Raw genomic sequence first — 23,270 nt, forward strand, 5'->3', positions numbered from 1 at the left:
AAAAATAGCTAAAGCTATATAAGAAAACTGTGCTTTTTTCCCTTTTATTTTCTAGCTTTTCTTGAGTGAGCCTATAGTGAATATTGTTTTGTTCACTCAGAATATTGCCCATCTTCTTTTGGGGGACTGGTCCTCCTCTGACTCGGAACGCATAGTTTTGCCTATGGACAGAACCTCTTTTGGGCCATGTGACCGCGCCCCCTCCGCCATGGACACGTGACCCAGGCCACGCCCACCAGAGTCCTCCTCACTAGGCACTGGGAGGAAGGGCACCCTCCTCTCCCTGACCATAAGCCTGTTAAGCTCGGAGGAGCCTGGCGCCCCAGGCCTAGCTCTGTGGGGGCTACCCGACCTGAGAGAAGAAAGTTTGGGATGTGGGGAAGAGATGTGTTAGCCCCTGGGTGGAGCGGGAGGCTACCGGGGGGCCTGTGGAACTTACCAGGACTTCCCTACCCCACCGAGGCAATGTCTGAGAGGGGAGGCCAGGCTTGTCTTCTGGAGAAGCAGATATGCAACCGCGGGGAGGAGAGGTGGTGGCGGAAATGGATGACTTAGTCATGCAGATGGTCCCTGGGAGGGAGAAGCCAACCCAGAGAGAAAAACATAAATTTCGAAGCAGGGAGGACGTGCAGGTGTTGGCGGACGGTGGGTAGGAGGAGGGCTGTCACCTGTGGTCGCTTCCATAAAGCCTATTTGTCCTTTATCTACGTTTGTCAGAGAGACAGGAGGATGAAGGCAGGTGTCTGTGAAGGAGAGCAAAGGGTGAGGGCAGGCAACAAAGACTGGAGCGCCTCGAGTGAGCGAGGTCTACCCGAGCCCACCTGGGAAGGAGCTGCTCCTGCCACCACAGGGGCCTCCGTTCCTTGTGTGAGGCACGCCGGTGCAGGGCGATCCCTTGTCTTTCCACGGCTGGAGACCAGATCCCAGGCAGATCACCTCTCTGTTCGATGACGTAGTTCTTCTATCCAGGAGACACATTAAGCCATGTATTGGCTTTTCAAGGTCCAGTTATTTCAAGATACGTACCAAGCCCTTGTCCTGTGGTTGGCACTATGCCGAGCTCTATGGATACAGCGACAACCAAGACGCCCCTCCATTTCTGCATCAAAGAAAGCATCAGAATTGTGCTCAGTACTTGGAGGGGTGGGGGCTGCACAGAAATGGGGGTTGCGGAGAGATGGGGGTGCTGAGACACGGGAAGAGACTTCTCTCTGCCAGCCATGCTTAGCCTGAGACTTGAGGATGGAGAAAGGTTACCCGACGGAAGAGAGGTCACGTCCATTTAAGCAGGGGGGAACAGGTCTCGGTAGGCCTCTTGCCAAGTAACACCCCTCTGGGTAACCGGGGGCTGTGACCTCAGGGGCATCCAAACCAAGTTTAAGGTATTTACACCTTAAGGTGCTAGTCAGAAAGTCAGAGGCATTCGTGAAGTTTCTGGAGGGACAGAGGCACGGGTGACAATCCCACATCTACTTGTTGGGAGCGTGGCCTGGAGTCCAATTTTCCGTTCCCCTTGGTGGCTCCTTTCCTTTCCTGGGGTGCGGATGGGGTTTCCTGTGAGGCCAGGCCCATTTGGGAAGGGTGTGTGCTGTTGGGAATGGGTAACGTGGCCTCTGGGATCAGAACCCGTCCCAGGACAAGGTGAGTGCAGTTGTGTGTGAGCACCTCCGGGGCAGGAAGCAGGTCTGGCTCCAGCCCAGGAAAGCTGTCAGCAGCGGTGACGGTGAAGATGTCTCCAGGGCGGAGAGAAAGCCGGCTGGGGCCCTGTGGCAGGTGGTGGGGGCGGGGGGGGGGGGTGGCCAGATTTCCATATGAGCTGGGCCCTCAGACTCGCTCTCACCTTCAGGAGTTGCAAGATGTCTGAGCAGCCCACTATGCTCCACTTGTACTCAATTTAACATGATTTCACTTCTGGGTTTTTATCAAAATCCTCCTCACAAGTTTTTGTCTCTTTAATCCAAGACTAATCACTCTGGGATAAAATCCAGGCCAATTCAATCCCAAATCAATTCAAGACATCTTTGTTAAATCAACTTCGCTGGTTCTCAGACACTGAATAAATACTTTTAATTCCATTTTTCTGTTAGTCACTCCAGGGGAAGGGTAATGGATCAAATTTATAGGCCATTCAAAACTAATTGTTACACGGCTCTTTTGTAAAGAACTTGAGATTTCTAAGCATTTTAGTGATGTTGAATACTATACATTAAAGAAAAAATCCATACAGCTCTAGTTTTCTTTCCCTAATTTATACCATTACTCTGACCTTTTCAAAGTTCCTGGGGTGCATGATGCTCATGTATTTTGGCTCAAGAATCCACCATCTGGGAAACTAATTATGCACGGACATCTTCCCCAAAGGACAGACCATATATATGTATGTGCTCTTCTAGGACTTAAATACGAACATGTTTTACAACTAATTCTAAATTGGTCTATGGTTTCTTCAGATTAAATTGTAGCCATTCATATTTTAGTTGTGACTCTGGGTAAAGCAAAGGGAACAGAGGCCTTGGAAGATTTCATTTCTCCCCATCTGATACACTACTTAAGATCACTTCATACTTTTTGAAATTACTGAGGTTTTGCTGAACCAATGACAGTATTTCCAAATTCGGTGCCTTGAAATTAAACTGATTTTGCCATATTCCCAGAATCTCCAGAAATGTTTAGGTTGTCTTCAGAGTTTAAAAAAAAAAAAAATTAAAAACCATACTTTTAGGACCAGTATTCATTTTTTGTTTCATGATGTTGGATTCCCACTTTTTGATTATTTTTATACTAACTTCCCTGGGACACGGAATATAGATTTAGTGGAACATACGGAAGATTATGTCAAGGGCATACCAAAATATTAAAATGTTAAAAATTTAGTTAGAGCTCTGTGTGACTGCTTCATAAACCAGCGTAATTCTTTTGGGAATTAATGAAAGTATTAACTTTTCCCTAAGTGTTTAAAACAGGAGAAAAAAACAAAACAGCAATGTCCAAATCCATCAGTGTAAGTTGTAAGAAAATATATTTATTTTTCCATGACAATACTATGATAAAATTGTTAAATACATGCATTTTAAAAACAAACATAAGTAACATCTTTAGAGTTAACAGCCAAGCATACTAGTTTTATGTTTAAGGTGTCTTAGTAATAGGTTACTTATATTCTATGTTCTTGATATAACCATGTTCTCCAAAAGATATGGAAACTAAATTCTGAAATTATACGAGGATATGAAATACTCAAATTTTTCCTTCTAACACCAACATAATCTCCCAAGTTTTCACAAGGTGGAAAATACTTCAGTTGTCATCTCTGTTAAGTGGAGTTATTTTATTTCGTTAAACTCGAAATTCTGTGAATCACACCAATATATAGTTTGGTGCCTCTACCTGTGTATTTAAAGGTTTCCTTATACAAATAAGCATGATTTTAGGTATAGAACATCACAGAAGAGAATTCGGGTTAAAAAAAAAAAAAAAGTCTAGTGGTAACATTTCAAGAAATGAAAACGGGACCAGTTCTGGATGTGCGGCTTCTCCCTATCTTTCAGCTACATTTGCACACACCTGACCAAACAAAAGTTAGTAAACAGTTACTAGTATTTATTAAAAAAAAAAAAAAAATTGAAAATATTTAACATATAACAACTCCTTTAAAAAGACACTCATTCTACAGACAACCTTATAAAAGACAAAACTTCTATCTGTTCACAGTATGTGTATTTTGTAAACAGTAATTCACTATAATGCAATTGTGAGAGTAAAAAAAGGCAATTTCTAAACGTGAAGACGATCTCTGACTTAGGGCCGACTAATGAGAGAGAAGAGAAGGCAACACGTCCCTTTCGGATAGTTGGGTATTTTTCAATGATTTTCAACCTTTGGATACTTGTAAGGTGGTACCATCTCAAATTTTGGATGTCTTTCTATCCAGACCAATCTTTTCCAAGCAATTTTAAACTGAAATTTATTTAAGAAAAAGAGAAAATAATAGGGAAGCACAAATGCCAAGGTAGGCTAGAATACCTACTCTTTCCCAACAACACAGTAAGGGTTTCTTACTGTGTTTTATCTTCAACTATTCATAACATATTCACCTTTCTCCAAAACATTATGTCGGAAGGAAAAAATTAAATAGAAGGGTGTGTATCATAAATAATGGGAAAAAATTTTGGAATCCAACTGGGGGCCAAGTATTTGAAACTTTTTTTTTTTAAATGAAAATCATTATCAAATCATTATCAAATAAGTAACAAAATATTGTTTTCTATGATCAATTTGTTAGGATTAACAGTATTTTGGCAATTGATCAACCAATCCATGTTTCAATGCAAATTGTATTACCACCTAGAAATCTTTCTGAAACGGAATGTTTAGGAGGAACAGTAAGTTCAGAAATTGAAATTACCTACTTTTAAAATGGAATATTCTGGAGGGAAGTGTATTTTTAATGTGTAAGGAAATTCTAAACATTTAAATAAGCCATTCAACCAAGTATACGAAGTATTTTTGGCTTAAGGGCATAAGGTCTGCTGCTGTTTGGGTTTTTAAAGTTCTGATTAGTTATTACAAAAGAAATCTTAAGGAAATATAGTAAGTGTAATACAAATTAATTTCCTCATCAGTGAAATATTAATTTTCCCCATCACATCTCTGAGTTTTTAAGGTAGTCAGTTATAGCAATCAAAAAGTAATATAAATTATTACTGTTTTGTATTTGGTTAATATTTAATCAGTGATAGCTTACTTGAGAGATTTTGAATGTTTCTGTAGTTCAGCTAGGCACCTGTAACGAAGACATGCAGAAGGCTTCCCTCTTAAAACACTACTTTTAATTTTCATAAAAATGTTGCACAGTTAGAATTTATCTTCCATAGGTAAATTTAAATTCTGTCTGTAACTTGGTCACTTATAATCCAAAATAATAACTTTCTTAATACAGGGAGAAACAACCACTAATCATGGTTAAGAATAACAGACACCTGTCATAACTCAGTATCGTAATTTTGAAATTTGAATATATTTAGATCAAATCACAGCCTGTGGAATTTTACCACACACAATAAAGCCTGCACTATCAGTTAACTGAATGTTCTTAATCCTCCATACAGGCACTAAAAATAGCTCATTCATATTGTACTGGCATGAATACGACCATGTAATATTTAAGACAAAGGCACAAATTGAAAAGAAAAATCTCACCACCCTGTTGGAATAAGAGGTTTAAATATTAATAGCCTTGGTACATAATCCACAAAGACCTAAACAGACCAAATTTAAACCCAGTGATTTCCAATGATACTCTAAGGTCTTGTCTAAAGGATGCATTTCCAGTAAGTTTAGAAAATCATTTTCTTCTATGAAAAATTTTCTTCTGGATCTGTAAGGTAGAATGGGCGTTGGTACCTTGCGATTTTGTTTCAGCGGGAAATACCAGTTTAAAATAAATGCTTTGAAGAAATGGTTTATCAAGTGAATGCATGAGTCCTTATAGTTAAGCTCACACATCAATGTCTTGTCGGTTTGCTAGAACAATGCTGGTTGGTACAGACACATCCCAAGTTTTGTACGCATTAAATAAAATGTTGCTATGGATCCTCTCGATGAGGGCGGAGTAAGAAATCTAGTGACGCCTTTGCCGGAGTCTCTCCCAAGTTCTCACCCAAACTGGAGCTACTTCTTGAGTAGATTCAATCTTTTCAGTCAACAGTCTCGGCTCTACACAGGCTAGATGCTAGTATAAAGCGCCCCTTGGGAAAACTGCACATTCTGGAATGGGAGTCAATAAACACTCACTCACTGAATTTCCACCATGTACCTAGCTGTCTTTGGAATTAGCTAATGATCTCACATTTGACTTCTGGGATGCCTAGCTTAGACTTTGAAGAAAAAAAGGGCATTTTATAAAAGGTATGCAAACTTTAAATGGTTGGAAACAGAAAATAAAAAAAATTACTTTAAACAGAAAAAAAGAGCCTTATCAGATTATATGCCTGAGCAGTCAAAAAATCTGAGATAACATCTGCATTTTGATATGTTAGGGAGTACTTTAATTTAAAAACTGATTTCAAATTCCTTTTGAAAGAAAATATTCCCTAGTCTCCTTCACTAACCTACATCTGATTATTCAAATGTAGAGAGGGCTGTCATGTTCTTTACACATGGTCTGTATGAAGACAACTAAGAAATTACAGGACTAATGATTTCCCACAAGAATACAAGTTGCCTCAAGTTTTAACAATGTGACTTTGACCACGGTTTCCAAGTGCGGTAGTACCAGACGTTCTTAAAAGCAGTCCTTCAGATCCATGAGCCAAGAAGTAATGCTGGTATGGAAAACAGGGCTGATCCTTTCGCCCTTAACCTTTTCCGTGAATGGCTGCTTCAGAGTCTAAGCTGTCGGAACACAGCACCTTTGTCACCAAAGCACATAAACACACAACTATCCAGATACCGAGGGCCACAATCTCAAATCCAGGATTCTGTCATTCAACACACAGATGACTTCGACTGTATCTGGGTACTAATCCATGCACATGTAATGCACAAGCTCTACCTAATGTCAGAAATCTAGCTAAGTCTTCTAAGAGTATTTTTATAGTACTGTTTGTCTAGGAGGGCCACTCACAAGAGAAGTGCAGTCATAATCACCACCAGAATCTCCATTTTCCACAAGCGAAGCTTGATCTGAAACCGGTTTGTAAGTGAACTGGCTAATCCGAGACAGGAAAACGTGTCCTGAGACAGACTACAATTCAAAAGACATGGTGAGGCATAGATGAGTCCAGATACTTAAAGAGTTTTCTAACCAATGACTAGGCTTTAGTTGAGGAAAGGGGCATCTCCCCATTACTCTGCCAGTCGGGAAGGGCTGAGGGAACACATCTAACCTCCCCTTCCAACTAGCCATTAGTTTCCCCTCCCCCAGGCAGAGGAGCTAAAATGACTGGACAGAGCATGACCAATTCCGACTGCTTTTCACATCCGAGTACAGTCCTGGCATTGACCAACAGTGCACATTTACCCAGGGTCTCCAGTGCCACCAACAACTGGATATGTGACAAAGGGGAGTGTCTTCTCTCCCAGTGTTGAGGCCGCCCCCACATGCCCAGGTAGGGTGGGGAACGGGGGTGGGGAGGGAGGTAATGACTTCGGATTTGCACAGTGGGTCTAGCGGTCTTCAATTCAGTGGGGAAGGACAAGCAACCTGCCTTGGCCTCAGCCCTAAACCACGTATTTCTAGGTATATAGCAAGTTGTAAGGAGCTTGCCCAGACAAACAGTGTTGTTATGCTTCCCATTCACCAAGTGAGGATCACTGTGTATGAACTCCAGGGGCAGGGAGAGGTGAGCAGCACTCTGATCCTTTCTCATGCAGGAGAGACACGGAGTCTTGGAGAGAAAGGACTCCAGAGCCCAGTGATATTCACCGTAAGCCAAACAAATGAATCATTCCGCAGGTTAGAAAGGGCACTGGAACCAGAGCTGCAATGCAATATATACTGATGACAGAGGTCCAGTACTCTCTCCTAGACCTTTCCCATTCTCGGTTTAGTGTAGCTCAGACCCACCAACTTCTACTCCAGCCAACACTTGTCCTCAAGAGATGAAGTACGGGATCCACTGGTTTTCTAGGGGGAACGAGGCAGAAGCCTGGGGCAGGAGGGGATAGAAATGACAAGCTTCAGCAGGAATGCAGGGAACCCCAGGTCTGAGCACCTGGGGTGCAGGCTGAGGACAGAAGCCTGAGAGGAAAAAGGAGAGTAGCAAACTGTCAGGAACGATCTGGTTTGAGATGTTTTTCACTGCTGAAAATCTCTAGGAGCCATTACATGGTTTTAACGTCTACCAAATGTGAACATAATTAGTTCAGTTTCTATTTCATTCCACGTGTCCATATATCATGAAGCTCAAGAATTTAGGTGAATTCTAGCAATTAAAATCAGGATTCAGAGAGTACCCAAATGGATTTTGGCCCTTGTCGCCTTGTGGCTTTTTTCCATGACGTGGTTTTTATAAAGAAACATGAGGACCTAGAACAAAAGGATAACCAATCCATTATCATCACAGACCCTCAGAGGATTAAAGAAAAACAAAACAAAACAAGCACATCTTGGTGTATTCAGGTATTTCAAATTTTCTGGTACTTTGCCTTAACTACCAAAAAATAAAATATCCATGGGGGTAAGGAAAAGGTGTAAGATACACTTTTTAGTTTTTCATTCTGCTTTTCCAAAAACCACGTTCATTCTAGACATCACTTAGGAAAAGCAAGGACAGGCAGCGGCGTCTGTGAAGACACATGGTCACAGACAGCTCACAAAGCTGACACAGGTACACCCGCGGATTCAAACGGACCTGGCCACAGTCCATACGCCACAGCCCTTGAGGAACTGTCCCTGGAGGAGGCATCACCTTCTAAGTTTTAGATTTATGAATTTGAAGACTGTGTTTAAACAGTCTAGACTGATGATCATTTCAAAAGCAAAACTGCCAAAATGCCTGATCAGAAGGAACCTTCGCTATGAGGTGTCAAAGGTCACCACTGCCCCGTGTCCTGGGGAGGCGCTGAAGCTAGTCGGAACCCTACAGACAGCTAAAGCAGTGAGCGTCTGCGCAGGCATCCCCTCAAACAATCACTGCAATTCTGTTTCTCAGTAATGTTGGATTTGCTCGTGTAACATGGACACTGTGTCATAAGAAAACCAGTTTTTAAAAAAACCTTGGATATCCAGGCTTAGAAAATTCGGTCTTAAATGTCAGCGCAACCAAATGCAATAAAGGAAGTTCACATGCAAGCTACAGGGTAAGGAAAAGGTTTGCAAATCTTCCCAAAGCAGAGACAACACGATTGTAATTTGAGCTGGTCAGTGTCATGCTCATTTTCAAAGTTTGTACCCCTGAGAAAACTGTCTGAAAACCATTATACAGTAGGCACAGAAATCAGCATACTTTGTATCAAACAAAACACTACATAGCGGTCACTACATCAGAAATTATATTAACTTTTTGTAAATGCTGTGGACAGAGGAGATTCATGTTGAAAGTTCTGAAATCTGTGCTTGGTTTTCATCTAGAATGGAGCAAGTGTCAGGCAAATAAACATCATCTGGTACTCCGACGTCTCTCTCCCGTGCCTGTAATCGGCTTGCAATTCCACAGCATCCGTATGAGAAAACCACGAGCAGAATAGAACACGCGGCTGGGGGACTTGTTTTGCGTGTGCGGACCGGCCGGTATCCGCTGGGAAGTGCTTCCTGAAGGGAGAGCACGTGGGAACTCTGGCTCCGATCACGGGTCGCTCTAAGACTTGAGCTGCATGGACCGCATCCGAGTGACTCTACTTGGGCTGTGAGACTACACTGAAAGCACAGGGACACTTGGGAGTGTGACTTGCGTGCGGGAAGGTCCCCCTCGCCAACAGTACTTCACAGGATCCCTCCAAGATGCCCAGTGCTGGCCCGGGAGCGCCGGAACGGAGAGCTTACTGAGATGGCAGACTGAAGTGACGCGGCGACGCTGTTAGTCATTGGGCTTGTTCTGAAAGAAGTTTGTGAAGGACCACCCTCCCCCATTCGATTTTGGGGAGTCTTCGTCTTTAGGAGGGATCAAAAACTGCCTGGAGTTAACAGAGCAGGGGCTTCCGAAAGAGGCCGTTTCACTGGTGCTGTCTGTGGACCTGGGAGAGTCTGGAGACACTAAGTTCCAGTTATTGACATTTGCCTGAGGTCTGTAACCGGCAGTTTTATCTAAGTCATCCTCCGCGCCGAGGTCTGCCCCAGTAGCAGGGACCGGCAGGTGCATCTGGGGCTTATAGCCGGCGCCCCCGACAGGGTCACTGTCTTGATCTTCCTCTGGTTTTGCCTGAGGCTGGTACATAGACTGGATATCTATGTACACGACCTGAGAGGTCCCTCCGGCCTCCTCGGCGCCCGGCTGTGCCGTTTCCTCCTCAATGACAGGGGGGCAGTAGGACACGACCACGTGGTTCTCGGCGTCTGCATCACAGCTCTCCTCCCGCCGCTCGGCTACCGGAGAGATTATTTCCGTGTCTTCTATTTTCGGAACCACTGATCGAGTTTCCAGAACCTCAACATTATTTGGGGTACAAGGATTCATTTCCAATGTTTTGAGAGCACTGTTTCCCTAGAAATAAATGATGAGGCAGTGATTAAGAGGGGCACGAGAAGCTGCGGCAGTGCCCTTCCTACAAAAAGGGGCATTATCTCGTGTATGTTCCTCGTGGCTACTTAGGGAAATGTGTCTTAGCTGTTCTGTGCTGCATACGAGAACACAGGTACTGTTTCACAGGTACTGAATATTCCCGGCTATTCACAGCAGTAGCAAAAACACACGTTAACATGCATCAGCGCAGAAGCTCAGCAGATGTCCAAGACGCCCTCTGCTCACCACATTTTCTGCTGGGTACATATCTGCATGTTACGAACATCTCACAAAAGACTAAAAAAAGCAGCCCGTACTGACAAATAAATGTAAGGAAAGAGGATTACCTCACAGACACTCTTCTGAAACTGCAGAGCTTTACAATTCTCTGGATTTGGAATATCAGGGTAGAAGGTTTCTTTGATCCTTTAAATAAAGATGATTACGTGCATTTAACAATTAGGATTATCAGACCACAAGTAAGTCAGCAAACCCCTGGGCTTATTTTGACATTTCACAGGACGCTTCAGTGAACATCTGAGACCGCGAAGCCGCATCAAAGGTGCGCTCGCTCACGAAGCCCCTGTCTGAAAACTACAAGCAGTACTTCTGTTTCTAGAACTACAGTATCTTAAGGATCTTATGAAAGTGGAAAAGCAAAGGATTCAAACGGTGACGGTGCTCTCAGGTCAAAAGTACAATACAGTCACCGCTTGTCTGACTCAATGGCCACAGTGAGAGTGGGATCATGCACCGTCTGGTTGTTGGGGAGCGTATCTGCACAAGGCAGTTCCCCACGGCTCCTAACAAGGTCTGCACTCTAGGGGGAAAAGGCTACTAATCATGACCAAAAATGAAATGCAAACAAAAAGGAGATTGGCTCAGAGCTGTGTCATATGTAGACCTGTTAAAAAGTTTGGTATTTGACATTCCTGCAGGAAAAAAAAAAAAAATTTATTAATCTAAAATGCCCTAGCTTCTAAATATCTTTTGTATTCAAATCGTTTTTATTTTTTTTTACTATTTTTTTTTTAAGATTTCATTTATTTAGTTGACAGAGATCACAAGTAGGCAGAGAAGCAGGCAGAGAGAGAGGGGGAAGCAGGCTCCCTGCTGAGCAGAGAGCCAGACACGGGGCTCGATCCCAGGACCCTGAGATCATGACCTGAGCCGAAGGCAGAGGCTTAACCCACTGAGCCACCCAGGCACCCCTCAAATCACTTTTAAAATGTGATTTTTGGTAATGAGAATATGGTCACCACAACGCAGTATTCTATACAGCTCTAAACTATTACTATGTTAACTTGTAAGCCAGGATTACTAGAACACATTCCCTTATCATAAAGGATGGCATTTAAAAAAAAATATTTTATTTATTTATTTGACAGACAGAGATCACAAGCAGGCAGAGAGGCAGGCAGAGAGAGAGGAGGAAGCAGGTTCCCTGCTGAACAGAGAGCCCGATGTGGGGCTCGATCCCAGGACCCTGAGATCATGACCTGAGCCGAAGGCAGAGGCTTAACCCACTGAGCCACCCAGGTGCCCCAAGGATGGCATTTTTAATACCAGTGAGGGCCGTCTATGCGTGAACACAGCCATCTGCCCCAAGCCCCACCCAGGACGCCTCCTGCCAGCTGACCCCGAGTCCCTGCTCACCTCCTCTCCCCTCCCCTCCTGCCTCTCTAGCTTCACTCAGACACCCAGTTCTTCTCACTGCCTCCTGATGACCAAGCTCTTTCCGGTTTCTGGGCCCTCACAGGATTATTCTCTCCTCCCGGCGCACACTTTCTCTTCTCCTTACCCTGTGGGACTCTGCTTGGATGGAACTCCCCTTGGGAAGTCGTGGCTGACCACCTCCAGTAACATGGTTGCCCCGTTATTCCCCTCATGGTACCCTGTGACCTTCCCAGTACACACATACTTTATAAGCATGTGTTTACTGGATGATTATGGGTTTGAGGTCCCCCTTTCCCCACCGGGCTCTAAGTCTGTAAGGATCACACTTATTTAGTTCCCCACTGTTATCACTCTTTATGTGGGAGGAGGCATTCATATTTGCCAAATATATGAGTAAATGACAGTATATTCTAAATAGGTGACCAGGACAGGTGTGATCTAATCATTAATCCCGCATACAGCTATTGCCGTATCTACACCTATATGTATTTTTAGTGCATCTATTACTTTAAATCATTAGTAAATACAGTTAAGAGGAAGTTTACCTTTTATATTACTACTTTAAAAATCTTTCAGTAATTCTTGTTTAATATTAAATCCAATATTAAGACTAAACCAACATTTTTTACCAACCAGTTTCAACCAAGTACTTATTTAACACATGAACTGAATTATCACACTCTTCAGAAACAACAGCAAGCAGAAATGCAGGTACCATTACCATTCTCGTTTCCGATAGCAAAGGATACTCGTGACCACTCCCACAATGACAGCCACGGCCACTGGGATGAGAATGGCGATTATTAACCCCACAGCTGAAAAAAGAATATTGGATATATTCAAATCACCACTTTAAGCAGGATGTATAGAAGGAAGACATTCATATTATAAGATACTTAAGTTGACAGATTAAAGAAAAAAAATCCTACCTGATCCAGAGACACCAAAAAATTATTAAAATACGACCTTCAAGCATTTTAGTAATTTTTACACTAATATGTAAATTCTTTAGAACAGGACTGAGTGCTGCTGACACGTGAGACTGGATCCTTCTTCCCTTTGGGACTACCGTGCGCACTACAGGGAGCTTAGCAGCGCCCCTGGATTTCTACCCACTAGATCCCAATATAGCACCCCACAGCTATGAGATCCAATCCTGTCACAGATGCCACCAAGTATCCCCCAGGAGGCAAAATGTCCCCCAGCTGAGAACCATGTCCTCGTGGTGCTTTATGTAAGTGTGTGTGAACTCTAACTCCAGGCTAGAGAAGATGCCACCTTCCAACTCAAGCTCTTCGATGCAGACAGTCAAGCCCATCTTCCCTACTCTCCATCTCAAACCGGTGAATGCTGGGGTTTATAGTTTTTTAAAGGGTATTTCTTTAGCTCTTCCCTGGGTATGTTAAAAATCACATTTGGAACAGGGCAAAAAGGTGTTAAAGTGGGGGACACCTGGGTGGCTCAGTCAGCTGAGGGTCCAACTCTTGATTTCACCTCAGGTTATGATCTTGGGGATGTGAGATCCAGCCCTGCGTGGAGCTCCCAGCTCAGCGGGGAGTCTGCTAGAGACACACACGTGTGTGTTCTCTCAAAGAAATATAATCTTTAAAAAATATGTTAAAGTGGGTCAGCTTTATATAGATTTAACATGAATTTTGAACTCCAGATTTGAGATGTATCCTTCGTACATTAATTTAAGTACTCTTAGGAAAAGAGCTTCAAATAACTGACAAGAATAAATATGAAGTCATCCTGTGGCCTTTGAACACTGCTGGCTACCCACGATAAATAAGCAACAATACATGCAATTTTAAAAAAGGGGGTTCCTACATGAACAAAACTTGCTGAAAACTTATGCATTTAGGTACGGAAAGCACCTCAACAGCAATAATTAACTTACAATTTTCCTTCGTCACCACAAACATGCTCTTCTCTGGGCCCATGCCACCATCTGTGTAGGCTCGCAGGACCAGATGGTAACTTGTTTTACCCTGAAGATCAGCAATTCTCAGTGTCTTCTGGGATAGGTCAGTAATGTTCTTAATCTTTATGTCTGACCGACCTATTTTCAAAGGGAAGATTATTATTACCGATCTCTACACCATTTTTTAAACACCTTAGCTACTCATACCTGTTCGACCCACAGCTCTGTCTCGAGTGAGTGTTTGCCCGCTGCCCTTGAGGCCAGTGCCTGTGCAGTCAGCCAGACCCCAGTTCAAGTTCTCCCTCTGCCGTTAGCAGCCATGTGGTCCAGACCTGGTACTGAAACCACCCCAAACTTGAGTTTCTCTAATTCAGGAAACAACAATCACGACCTACCTCCCAGGGCTGTGAGAAGTTGTCATACATTCTCTAGAATAATCCTGGCATATGGCAGGTAATCAAGAGAAGTCCCTTCTCTTCCTCAGAGCAGGAAAGTGTACCTCCACCTGCTGGGGCAGGGTCGCTGTGCCCGGGGCCACCCCACCGAGTGGTGCCGGAGCCCCCTCACTACCATGCTCGCTCCCGACTGCCTGCGAAGAGGCAGCACACTGAGCTGTCGCGTAAGCCGCTAGCCAGGGAGCCTTGAATACTCACAGGATCATGTCAGAAGAAGGATGAAGAACTGCTTCAACTATTGTTTTGAAGTTTTATTCAAAGTAAGGGACGACTAGTTTGAAAAACTGAACAGGACTAAATGGTAACAACAAAATGCAGCAGTTTTGTGCTCGCACCTTCCCTGCCAAACCACGTCACCTGTTTCTTTGGATATTTACTTCTGTATTTTGAAATAAAATCACACTGGTGGCACTTTAAGACTTGTAGACATTACATACGCATGTCCTACAAAGAAGGTGAAGCTTGGGTGTTCTCAGCACTCTGTCTCCCTCACATCCCCCATCATTCACGCACACCACAATGTTTGGGAAATTCACCATTTACATTACTGCGATCGTGTAAGTATGGATTCCTGCTAGACAAATTGCTTGGTCTGCTCATGTTTCCCTTACTTTTCTGTTGTTTTAATGTTTTTTCCTCATTTGCTTAATGTACCAATTCCTAATTCCTCCCACACCCTCCTGTGAATATTCAATGCGATTTTCCACATGGCCCAACGCAACAAAATCCCAGAGCCATGACTGGCTCTCCCACCCCTGCTTACGCCCCCCTCCCCACATCCTCCCCATCCAGGGCCCCCTTCCCAGTGTATCTGCTCCAGACCCAGGCCTTCCCAGCTCCCGCCGTCCTGAACCACCTTGTCCCACTTGCTTCCTCAGGCTGACCCACTGTTCTAGAACCACTGCCTGAGAAGGGGACATGGGGAAGGAAGTATTTGCAGCTCTACGGGTCTGAAGATGCCTTCCCTCTGCTCTCACACTGGCTGTCGCTGACAGAGTACAGACTTCATGGTTGAAAAAAATTTGCACTCAGCATCTTGGAGACCCAGCTGTGCTATCTTCCAGCATCTGCTGTGCTGCTGAGAAATCCGAGGCCACTTTCATTCCTGAGGCCTCGCACCTGAGCCAGTCTTTTCTGTTTCTAGGACTTGTATCAGGTGCTTGGGAAATTCATGACAGCCTACCCTGGTGTAGATTTCTTTTTTGGTGTAGATTTTTTTCTACCTATCTTACTATGTACTTACTGAGTGCTTTTATCTGGGAAATGTTCTTCTGCTCCTTCTATTGCAGCCCCCTCCGCACCCCGCCCCCACCCAACAACTCCTATAAAGCATGACTGCACAGGTCTCCGCATGCTCCAACTTCCTCATCGTTTTACTCCAAGTTTTCTCCTCTGCATTTGTCTAACTTGGGAAAGAATTTCTCTATCTCCCATGTAATTTCGCTACTATTTAATTCTTTAAAATTTTCTTTGATTACATTTGTAATTTTGATGAGTTCTTACCTATCTTCTGACCATTCTTTTTTAGTAACACCAGGTCCTTTCAATAAATACAGGGAGGGTATCTCAACTATGCAAGGATAGTTTTGTTTTTTGTTTTAAAATTCTGTTTCCCTACTCTGAGTCTGTTTTCTCTAATTAGAATCTTTCTCAACCATCTGGTTATCCCTGGCTGCTAGTCACGGTTAGAGCGAGCCCCTGGAAGGTCACTGTGAATGGGTGGAGCTTACTGGTTGGTGGGCTTCACTTATCACTGGTGGGGAATGACCAGGTCAATTTCTGGCCTTTCACTGGGACAGCACCTTTTGTGTCTTGCCCCAGGAACCATTTCCTTTTTCCAAAGAAAGATCCTCTTATCTCATCCAGGGAAATAGGCCTAGCTGAAGATGTCCTATTAGCTTCCTATCAGGGGAAGGAGGAACAGGAAAGGTCACACTGTTCACTAGGGTCCCTCTTTCTGGAGGTTCTCTGGCTGTTTCTCCAAAGAATAAAGCCCTCATCTTCGGGCAGAGGAACGGGTACTCATGTTAGCTGAATGAAGTAGGTGTACAACTTTGGGGGTTTTCACTGCTCTTTACAGACTTTCAGTCACTCCTCACTGTTGAGCTCCTATCCATCCTAACCATCTGCCTCCAATCCCGACCCCTAGGATTAGTCGAATTATTTCTCGCCGAAGCCTGAACGTCCACCTGGATTTCACCATCCTCCATCCTCCAGGTGATCTGTCCTACTCCCATCAGCCCGAAAATGTCCAAATTTGGTGTACTCTTGCCTGTCTGTTTTTTAGGCTTTATGCTTTTTCTTTTCCTCTTCAACTTCAGTGACCAATCCTTCATGTCTAAATGGAGTCTAGGTGCTAGAATTTTAATTGGTACAGTGTAAAATTTCTGAACATTTGAGAAAAATTTCACCAGACTCTAGGTATCTGTAGAACTTTGTATGTGTGGTTTTTCTCATTCACAGGCAACTGCGAAGGTTCTGGAAACACAGACCTTAGTGGTCTGGAAACACAGACCTTAGTGCACAGCTAGCACAGCTGCTCTGGGAAGTGCCTTAGCTGATGCCCGGGCAGCACCGCCATGCAGCACTGCCATGCAGCACTGCTGTTCTCGACTTGTCGGATGGGCATTAAATAATTAAAGTGGTTTTCTTCTGAGGAGAGGTCATTAAGGGAAATGAAAGCTCTCAAACTGAAAAGATGATAGCCTTGTGTTATGTGGCTATGAAGAGGAAACATCTGACTCCCAACAGAAATGTAATTTAGGGAGAAGCCGAAGTCTGCATAAACATTTCTGTATTTATAAATTTGAAAATTCTCTCTGGACTCTGGACATCTGCTTACCAACTGTCAAGGACTGACTGAACCTTTAAAGATCTAATGGATGCTCTTGTCCCCAGTCAAGTCAATTAAGCTTGCCAGCTCACCAAGGCCACTACTAACTGTGCGGACGGCTCTCTGTCAGGTAACGGCAGAGGCTCTGGAGCCCTTCTCTGGGTTCCTGAACTTTTCTCCTCCATTATTAGAATTACAGAAAGACTTTTTAAAAAAAAATTTAAATAACCTAGGTAAGATGCTATGTTTGTTATGCATGATACAAGATTGCTAAGAGATGATCTCTGTCCTACAGGGCTTATAATCAAAGTCTGCAGAATAATTTAAATGAAAAATGGTACATGTCATTTATCACATACTAAAATCCTGAAATTCTCATATTTATCCATTTTCCTTTATCTCTTTGTCAGTTTTGGAAACCAGTATTACTCAGCAGCACTTCTTTCTTTTTCCTTGGTTTTTAATTTATTTTTTTATTTTTTGTGGTTAAAGAGAACTTCTAGGAAATATTCCAGCTGTAGTTAAGTGACTTACCGGATTCCAAACCCCTTATTTTAGATGTGTCTCTCTCTCCTTTTTCAAAGTAAAATAAATATCCTCTTAAAAAGCCTCTGAGCTCTTCCACGGGAATATCTTCCCATTTTACTAGTATCGAATCTGCAGATGTGTCCTCAACAGTGAAATTTGGCGCAACAATTGGAGCTGTAAAGAGAAAAACGACCGCGGCTAGAGGAGAGTTGACAGACACAGAGGAAGACCACAACATTTGATGAGATTTCTATCCTCAAGAATAACTGAATCTGAAATTAGAACTTTATTGTCTACGAAGTCCCACTTTCAGAGATACTAGCACAAGCACCGCTCCCGTGAAGCTCGTGCTCTACTGACTGGAGACACAAGGGGGTTTCTCACAGCGCACACGCTGCAGCAGAGGAGAGGGGGCCCCCTCGGCAAAATCCGGGAGCAGCTATGCAAACAGAACCGTGTTCCCCCTCTGTACACAGTCTTGAAGTTAATGGTTTTATTAAACGTGTTTAAGTGCAAATTAAGTCTCTCTGACATCAAAATTGAGATTTCATTTATCAATGACAACAGTAAAACTGTGAAATATGAACATTAACGAAATGAAGATTAAGTAATCTCAATTTATCAAATTATTCTTCCTTCCTTACAAATCTCAAATCGTTTTTAGAATTCAATCTTGCAATCGCTATTTATTTCTAATTTATGTTACCTTGGACTCTAAGAAAACTTACCCATTTAACTTACCCAGTTCTTCTATATATCCAATTATAGAACGTAGTAACTGATATCCTTGATTTCTGCACCCATACAGAAAAAAATTGTATCTTACACCAGGTCGAAACTGATCTATAGGATGGAGACAATTAACTTTCGTTAAGCACATATTACTATGAACATCTACTTTAGAAATATCAAACCTATATATAATCACTTATTCTTAAATTTCCAAAGCTAATTTTAAACAGCTGTTTTCTTATCATTAAAAAAATCCATTTTTTCAAAACTGATAAATATTCAGAGTGAAAAATGACTTAAGAAAAATTAAACAAATTCACTTCTGTTGTAATGAACACTGTAACATACCATGACCTTGAAGGGAGAAAACAGTGAACAGGGCTTTCATTCTGTTTCTTTAAGACCAAGCAACAATGACTTCTTCCCAAATTTGGGCCCAGTCAGTTTACTAGCCAATTCCAGGTCCAAGTCAAGCCTCTGGAAAGCCCTTCCTGCTCTAGCCAGTGTGATCTCTCTCTCCCCTTGCCTCTGAAAAGCAGAAACTAACATTTCCACTCTACCTTGCTGCTTCAAGTATGCCGGCCCATAGAGTCTGTTTTTCTATACAGCATCACTATTTAGTGCCCTTGAGTTAACATCACAAAACGCACAAGAGAAGCATCTTAACTTCAGAAAGCCCCCTTTAAAGTACCTCCTTGACACAATGCAACATGTGAAATGTTGGGAACAAAGAGACAGACACTGTGTGGGCCATGGCCTAGAAAGGTGGTAGAATGGTGGGGAGCCAGATAAACAGGGGTAACCAAGACACCACGTGCTAGACGACTTCAGGGACCTATCACAGGCTGGGGCACCTTTACCGTGCCACCGAATGAGTCTAAGAGTACCACGAAAAACCACCAAGAGGTAACATCTGAAACAGGGTCTTAAAAGGTAATTAGGAGCTCAGCAGTGGTGGTCTAGGAAGAAGATCCCACCTGGGGGAAAACGGCAGCATGTGGGGTTGCACTGCACTCGTGGAGAGCAACTCTTCTGGTGTGGTCAGAGCACCAGTTCTCTATAACTATGTGCCCACGGAACACCAGTGCTTCTATTAGCTCCAGAGTGAGATGGCCAACCTCTAAGATCATTTTTTAACTGTTTTCTTTGGCGTCAGGCATGCCTGAGGTTAGTTTAATCCTCACGTAAGTTAGTAAACTGTACCTAGTGTTATGATGATTAGTATGTCAATATTCTGTAGGGTTCTGCTACCTTAAACAGAAAAAGGCCAAAGTGGGGATTATGGCTTTAGTTCTTTGTTTTGAGGTGGTAAAATAGTTGAAGAGATGATTAGGTTGAGAAAAGGACAAGAAGTGCCTCCTGTGGCCTCCTGTGGCCACGGTGGTGTCCCAGAAGCAGTAAATGAGAGAGACAATTCCTGGCCTCCCGAGGCACTGAACGTTCTGCTTCGAATTTGAATCCTGGTGCTGCCACAAGCTCGTTCTGTCAACTTAAGCAGTCACCTGACTTCTCTGAGCCTTTCTCAACCACTGTGGGGCCTTTGCTCACCTGCTGTAATCGGGAGCTTCTCCCTCTCACCCTATAGGTCTCAGCTTCAACTTCTGTCTCCAGATGCTCTAAGACGACCCCCTCCACACCACCGAGCCTGCCCCAGTCCACCCTTGTTATTCTCAAAGCCCAGGTGCGGAGGTGGAAGAGGGACGAGAATCCGTACAGTGTACGTTAGGCTGGTGTAAGGCTTAGGCAGCCCCAGGTGGGGACGGTGCGAGGGCAGGTGCGGGAGAGGAGGGTGGAGAGTGCCAGGCACTCTGAGAAGGGAGGCAGGCTCTAAGGAAGGATAAAGGGAACCATCAAGTATTTCAAGTAAAACTGGCAAATACTCTTAACCAACTTGGAGTAATCTAGCCGATGGGACTCATCTTCACCAGCTGATGGTGAAAAAGCAAGCGGGCAGCACCGGCTCCTGGGAGAGAGGACCAGCCTACTCTCCTGGGCTTCCCCTCAACGTGAGAAGAACCAGGAGAGGGGGATGACCTCGAGGAGCATCACCACCGAGGCTACAGGATCCAGAATCCCCAAGGGCAGGGGCACGAAACACTCACAGCTACTCAGAATGAACAATGGTGGTGGAAAGAGGGCTGTAACGTCCAACGGCAAGGCTAGCTTCCCCTGCTCCTGTTGTTCTCCTCATGGCTGACCTGTAGGCTGGTGCTATCAAAAGCAGCGTGCCTTACAGGGCTCCCCAGCTTGTCAACAGTCAGGCGCCGGGAACCGTCCTCTCCCCGCCCCACACACCCTGTGCCCCCTGCCACACGGGTGCCCCCCATCCTCCATCAGTGGCCTCTGTTCTTGGCTCTGCCCAGAAACCTGCGCTTGGACACATGAAGGCAAAGGTCAAGGGGTGAGACCACACTGCTTAGGGCTCCATGGTTTTCTTTCTTCAGGAGCATTCCTGACTCATTCTCTTCTTTGGGTTTTTCAAGTTTTCAAGTTTTGTGATTACAAGTAACACTACGGTGAACCTTCCTAGATGGACTCCTGTGTTGCTCTCTGATTATTTCTTAGAATAAACTCTAGACAAATAATTACTAAATTAAAAGATAGGAACCCTTTCCCATGCATACTGCTACAAAGCACTTTCCAGAAAGGTCAAACCAATTCACACTCATTCCCGTGGTAAGGCGTAAACGACCACTCATCACACGCATTCACCCCATGTACTGCTCTCTTAGAAATATTTTTAACAACTTTCATGGAGAGGCATGAGTTCATCTTACCAGATTCTATTACAGTTTCAGTGCTGTTTGAAGGGACTTTTTTCCAGTCCATAAGGCAGGGTTCAGACCGAGATGAGTTACACCATTTAATAACATAGTCACAAGTCATATTGGGATCGTAATTCCAAGTGAGGAGAATTCCATTTCCCATTCCGACAGCCTGCTCTACTTTGAGATCATCTTCAACGAGAAAGAAGTGCATGTTACTTGTATTAAAAACAGTAATATAAGGTATATCTCATGAAAATGGGCAAGAGTTAGAAAAACTACTTCACTGGACAGAAATTTTTGCAGGAGTGCTCAAACTACCTAAGCCTGTAGCAAAGTTTGGAAGACTTACTCCTCTGCTTTTGTTGTAAAAAGCTAATTGCCTGTGCGTACAGATAGATTCGGAAGCTGGAAAGTCATGAAAGCGCACGTGGGACAGGTGGGGGCGCAGCAGGCCAGGGTGTGAAGGCCAGCCAGGGCGGATGGGTGGGGGGACGGGGCTGAGGGCATGCAGGCAATGGCGGGTGGTGGCAGTGTTTGGAGGGGAGGGCAGATGTGAGCTCTGTGAGCAGATGGGGGTGACTATGCCTGCGACCCCCGCCCTGGGGCCAGACCTATATACCGGGAGCACGAGAATCTGTGGTTAATAAGCAGACCAACCCTTCTCTTCCTCTCAAGCCTCTGGGCGGGCTGAAGGGGCTTGTGGAGACGGGCTGAGGAATGGGGAATTGGCTGATATGCAGACGGATCAAAGGCCGTGGGACGGAATGGCCGCTATGGGACAGAACGGCCAGCTTGCGCAGAGGGAGGGAACCACACACACACACACACACACCACGGGACAGGGGGCTGAGGTGCAGAGGTTAGAGGGACGGGGCTGTGCTGAGATTCTGCCTCCCCATCCTGTCAGATCTCGGCCTACAGGTGATGGGGGGTGGTTAGGCCCAAAGGGAGAGGGTATTTTCCACAGTTAATAGCAGGAAATTCTTTTTTTAAGATTTTATTTATTTATTTGACAGAGATCACACGTAGGCAGAGAGGCAGGCAGAGAGAGAGGGGAAGCAGGCTCCCCGCTGAGCAGAGAGCCCAATTCGGGGCTTGATCCCAGGACCCTGGGATCATGACCTGAGCTGAAGACAGAGCCTTTAACCCACTGAGCCACCCAGGTGCCCCAATAGCAGAAAATTCTATAACTCATTTTTATTCAAGGGTCCAGTAAAAAGACACAGAAAGGGTTTTTGGAAAAAAAAATGGTATTCATAAAGCAATTCCTACCTGACACAAGACAACAATTTGCCTTAGAATTCAGAAGACCCTGGACATAGGAGTGTTTGGGCTCAATGTGATTAAACACCCCCCCCACTATGAACCTGCTCTGGGGCCACAGGGCCTCAGACACAGGAAATCCTCAAGGAAGGGTGATTTTTTCTGAGGCTTCCGTAACTGTCTAGGAGCTGATGCTATACCATTGTTAGTTCAGAAGTTACCACCTTCTGAAGGACACATGGAAAAGGCAGGAAAACAATCTGTGAATTAAAAGACAACACAGCTATTGCCTATCATTGTAAAGCAATGAAATGTAGAATCTAAACCAGAAGGCTATCTATCTTCTTAAGGATGTTCACATCTCTCTTCTCCTCTTTTTTTTCTTTCTGCTGTCACAGCACTGCCTGAGGACCTCTCCCCTCTGGTGTGTGCTGCAATCTGGGCTCTGTGTTCCATGTGTCTGAAAGGAACGGTGCTTCCCCCTGTCCTTCCTCCCCTACGGTCCACTGAACAAAGCCAAGCAGCAGCTAAGTGCAAGGAGTAAGAAACTGCCTCGGTCAAGAGTTGAAAAGATACTTGGAAGAACCTAACTGGACCAACCAACTTTTCTTCCTTCAGGAGTGGCTGGTCACAGACCAGCGCCCCAATATTGGGGCAGGACAGCAAAGGAAGATGGGAGCAGGGAATGACCTGAAGAGGAATGAACTGAGAAAAGAGGCAGAAGTGGCTATGCGTTAAGTGTTATGGATTACCGGTAATCCGTAACATTTTAAGAAAGGCGCTCAGTTAATTTTAAAATTGTTCTAGAGTGACTTTATACTGAAGATCTAATTTAGACTTTAATTTCTTTTTTTTTAAGATTTTATTTGGTAAGAGTGACACCAAGAGAGCAAACACAAGCAGGGGGAGTGGGAGAGGGACAAGCAAACT

At 44.2% G+C, this 23,270-nt stretch overlaps 1 protein-coding gene across 1 annotated transcript in view; it reads right to left on the reverse strand.

Moving 5' to 3' along the window:
* Window positions 1-9,308: 9,308 nt before the first annotated feature.
* Window positions 9,309-23,270, reverse strand: part of LIFR (LIF receptor subunit alpha) — a 76,997-nt gene continuing 63,035 nt past the window's right edge. Inside the window, exons 14-20 of the mRNA XM_032851355.1 lie at window positions 21,087-21,266; window positions 18,319-18,420; window positions 17,584-17,751; window positions 13,738-13,899; window positions 12,559-12,652; window positions 10,508-10,586; window positions 9,309-10,142 (exon numbers count right to left, since the gene is read on the reverse strand). Coding sequence (XP_032707246.1) covers window positions 9,519-10,142; window positions 10,508-10,586; window positions 12,559-12,652; window positions 13,738-13,899; window positions 17,584-17,751; window positions 18,319-18,420; window positions 21,087-21,266 — 1,409 coding nt within the window. The 3' untranslated portion in view covers window positions 9,309-9,518. The remainder of the gene's footprint in view (window positions 10,143-10,507; window positions 10,587-12,558; window positions 12,653-13,737; window positions 13,900-17,583; window positions 17,752-18,318; window positions 18,421-21,086; window positions 21,267-23,270) is intronic.

This window comes from Lontra canadensis, unplaced genomic scaffold (assembly GCF_010015895.1).
Source record: "Lontra canadensis isolate GAN:19392208 unplaced genomic scaffold, GSC_riverotter_1.0 scaffold5, whole genome shotgun sequence".
Taxonomy (NCBI): Eukaryota; Metazoa; Chordata; class Mammalia; order Carnivora; family Mustelidae; genus Lontra; species Lontra canadensis.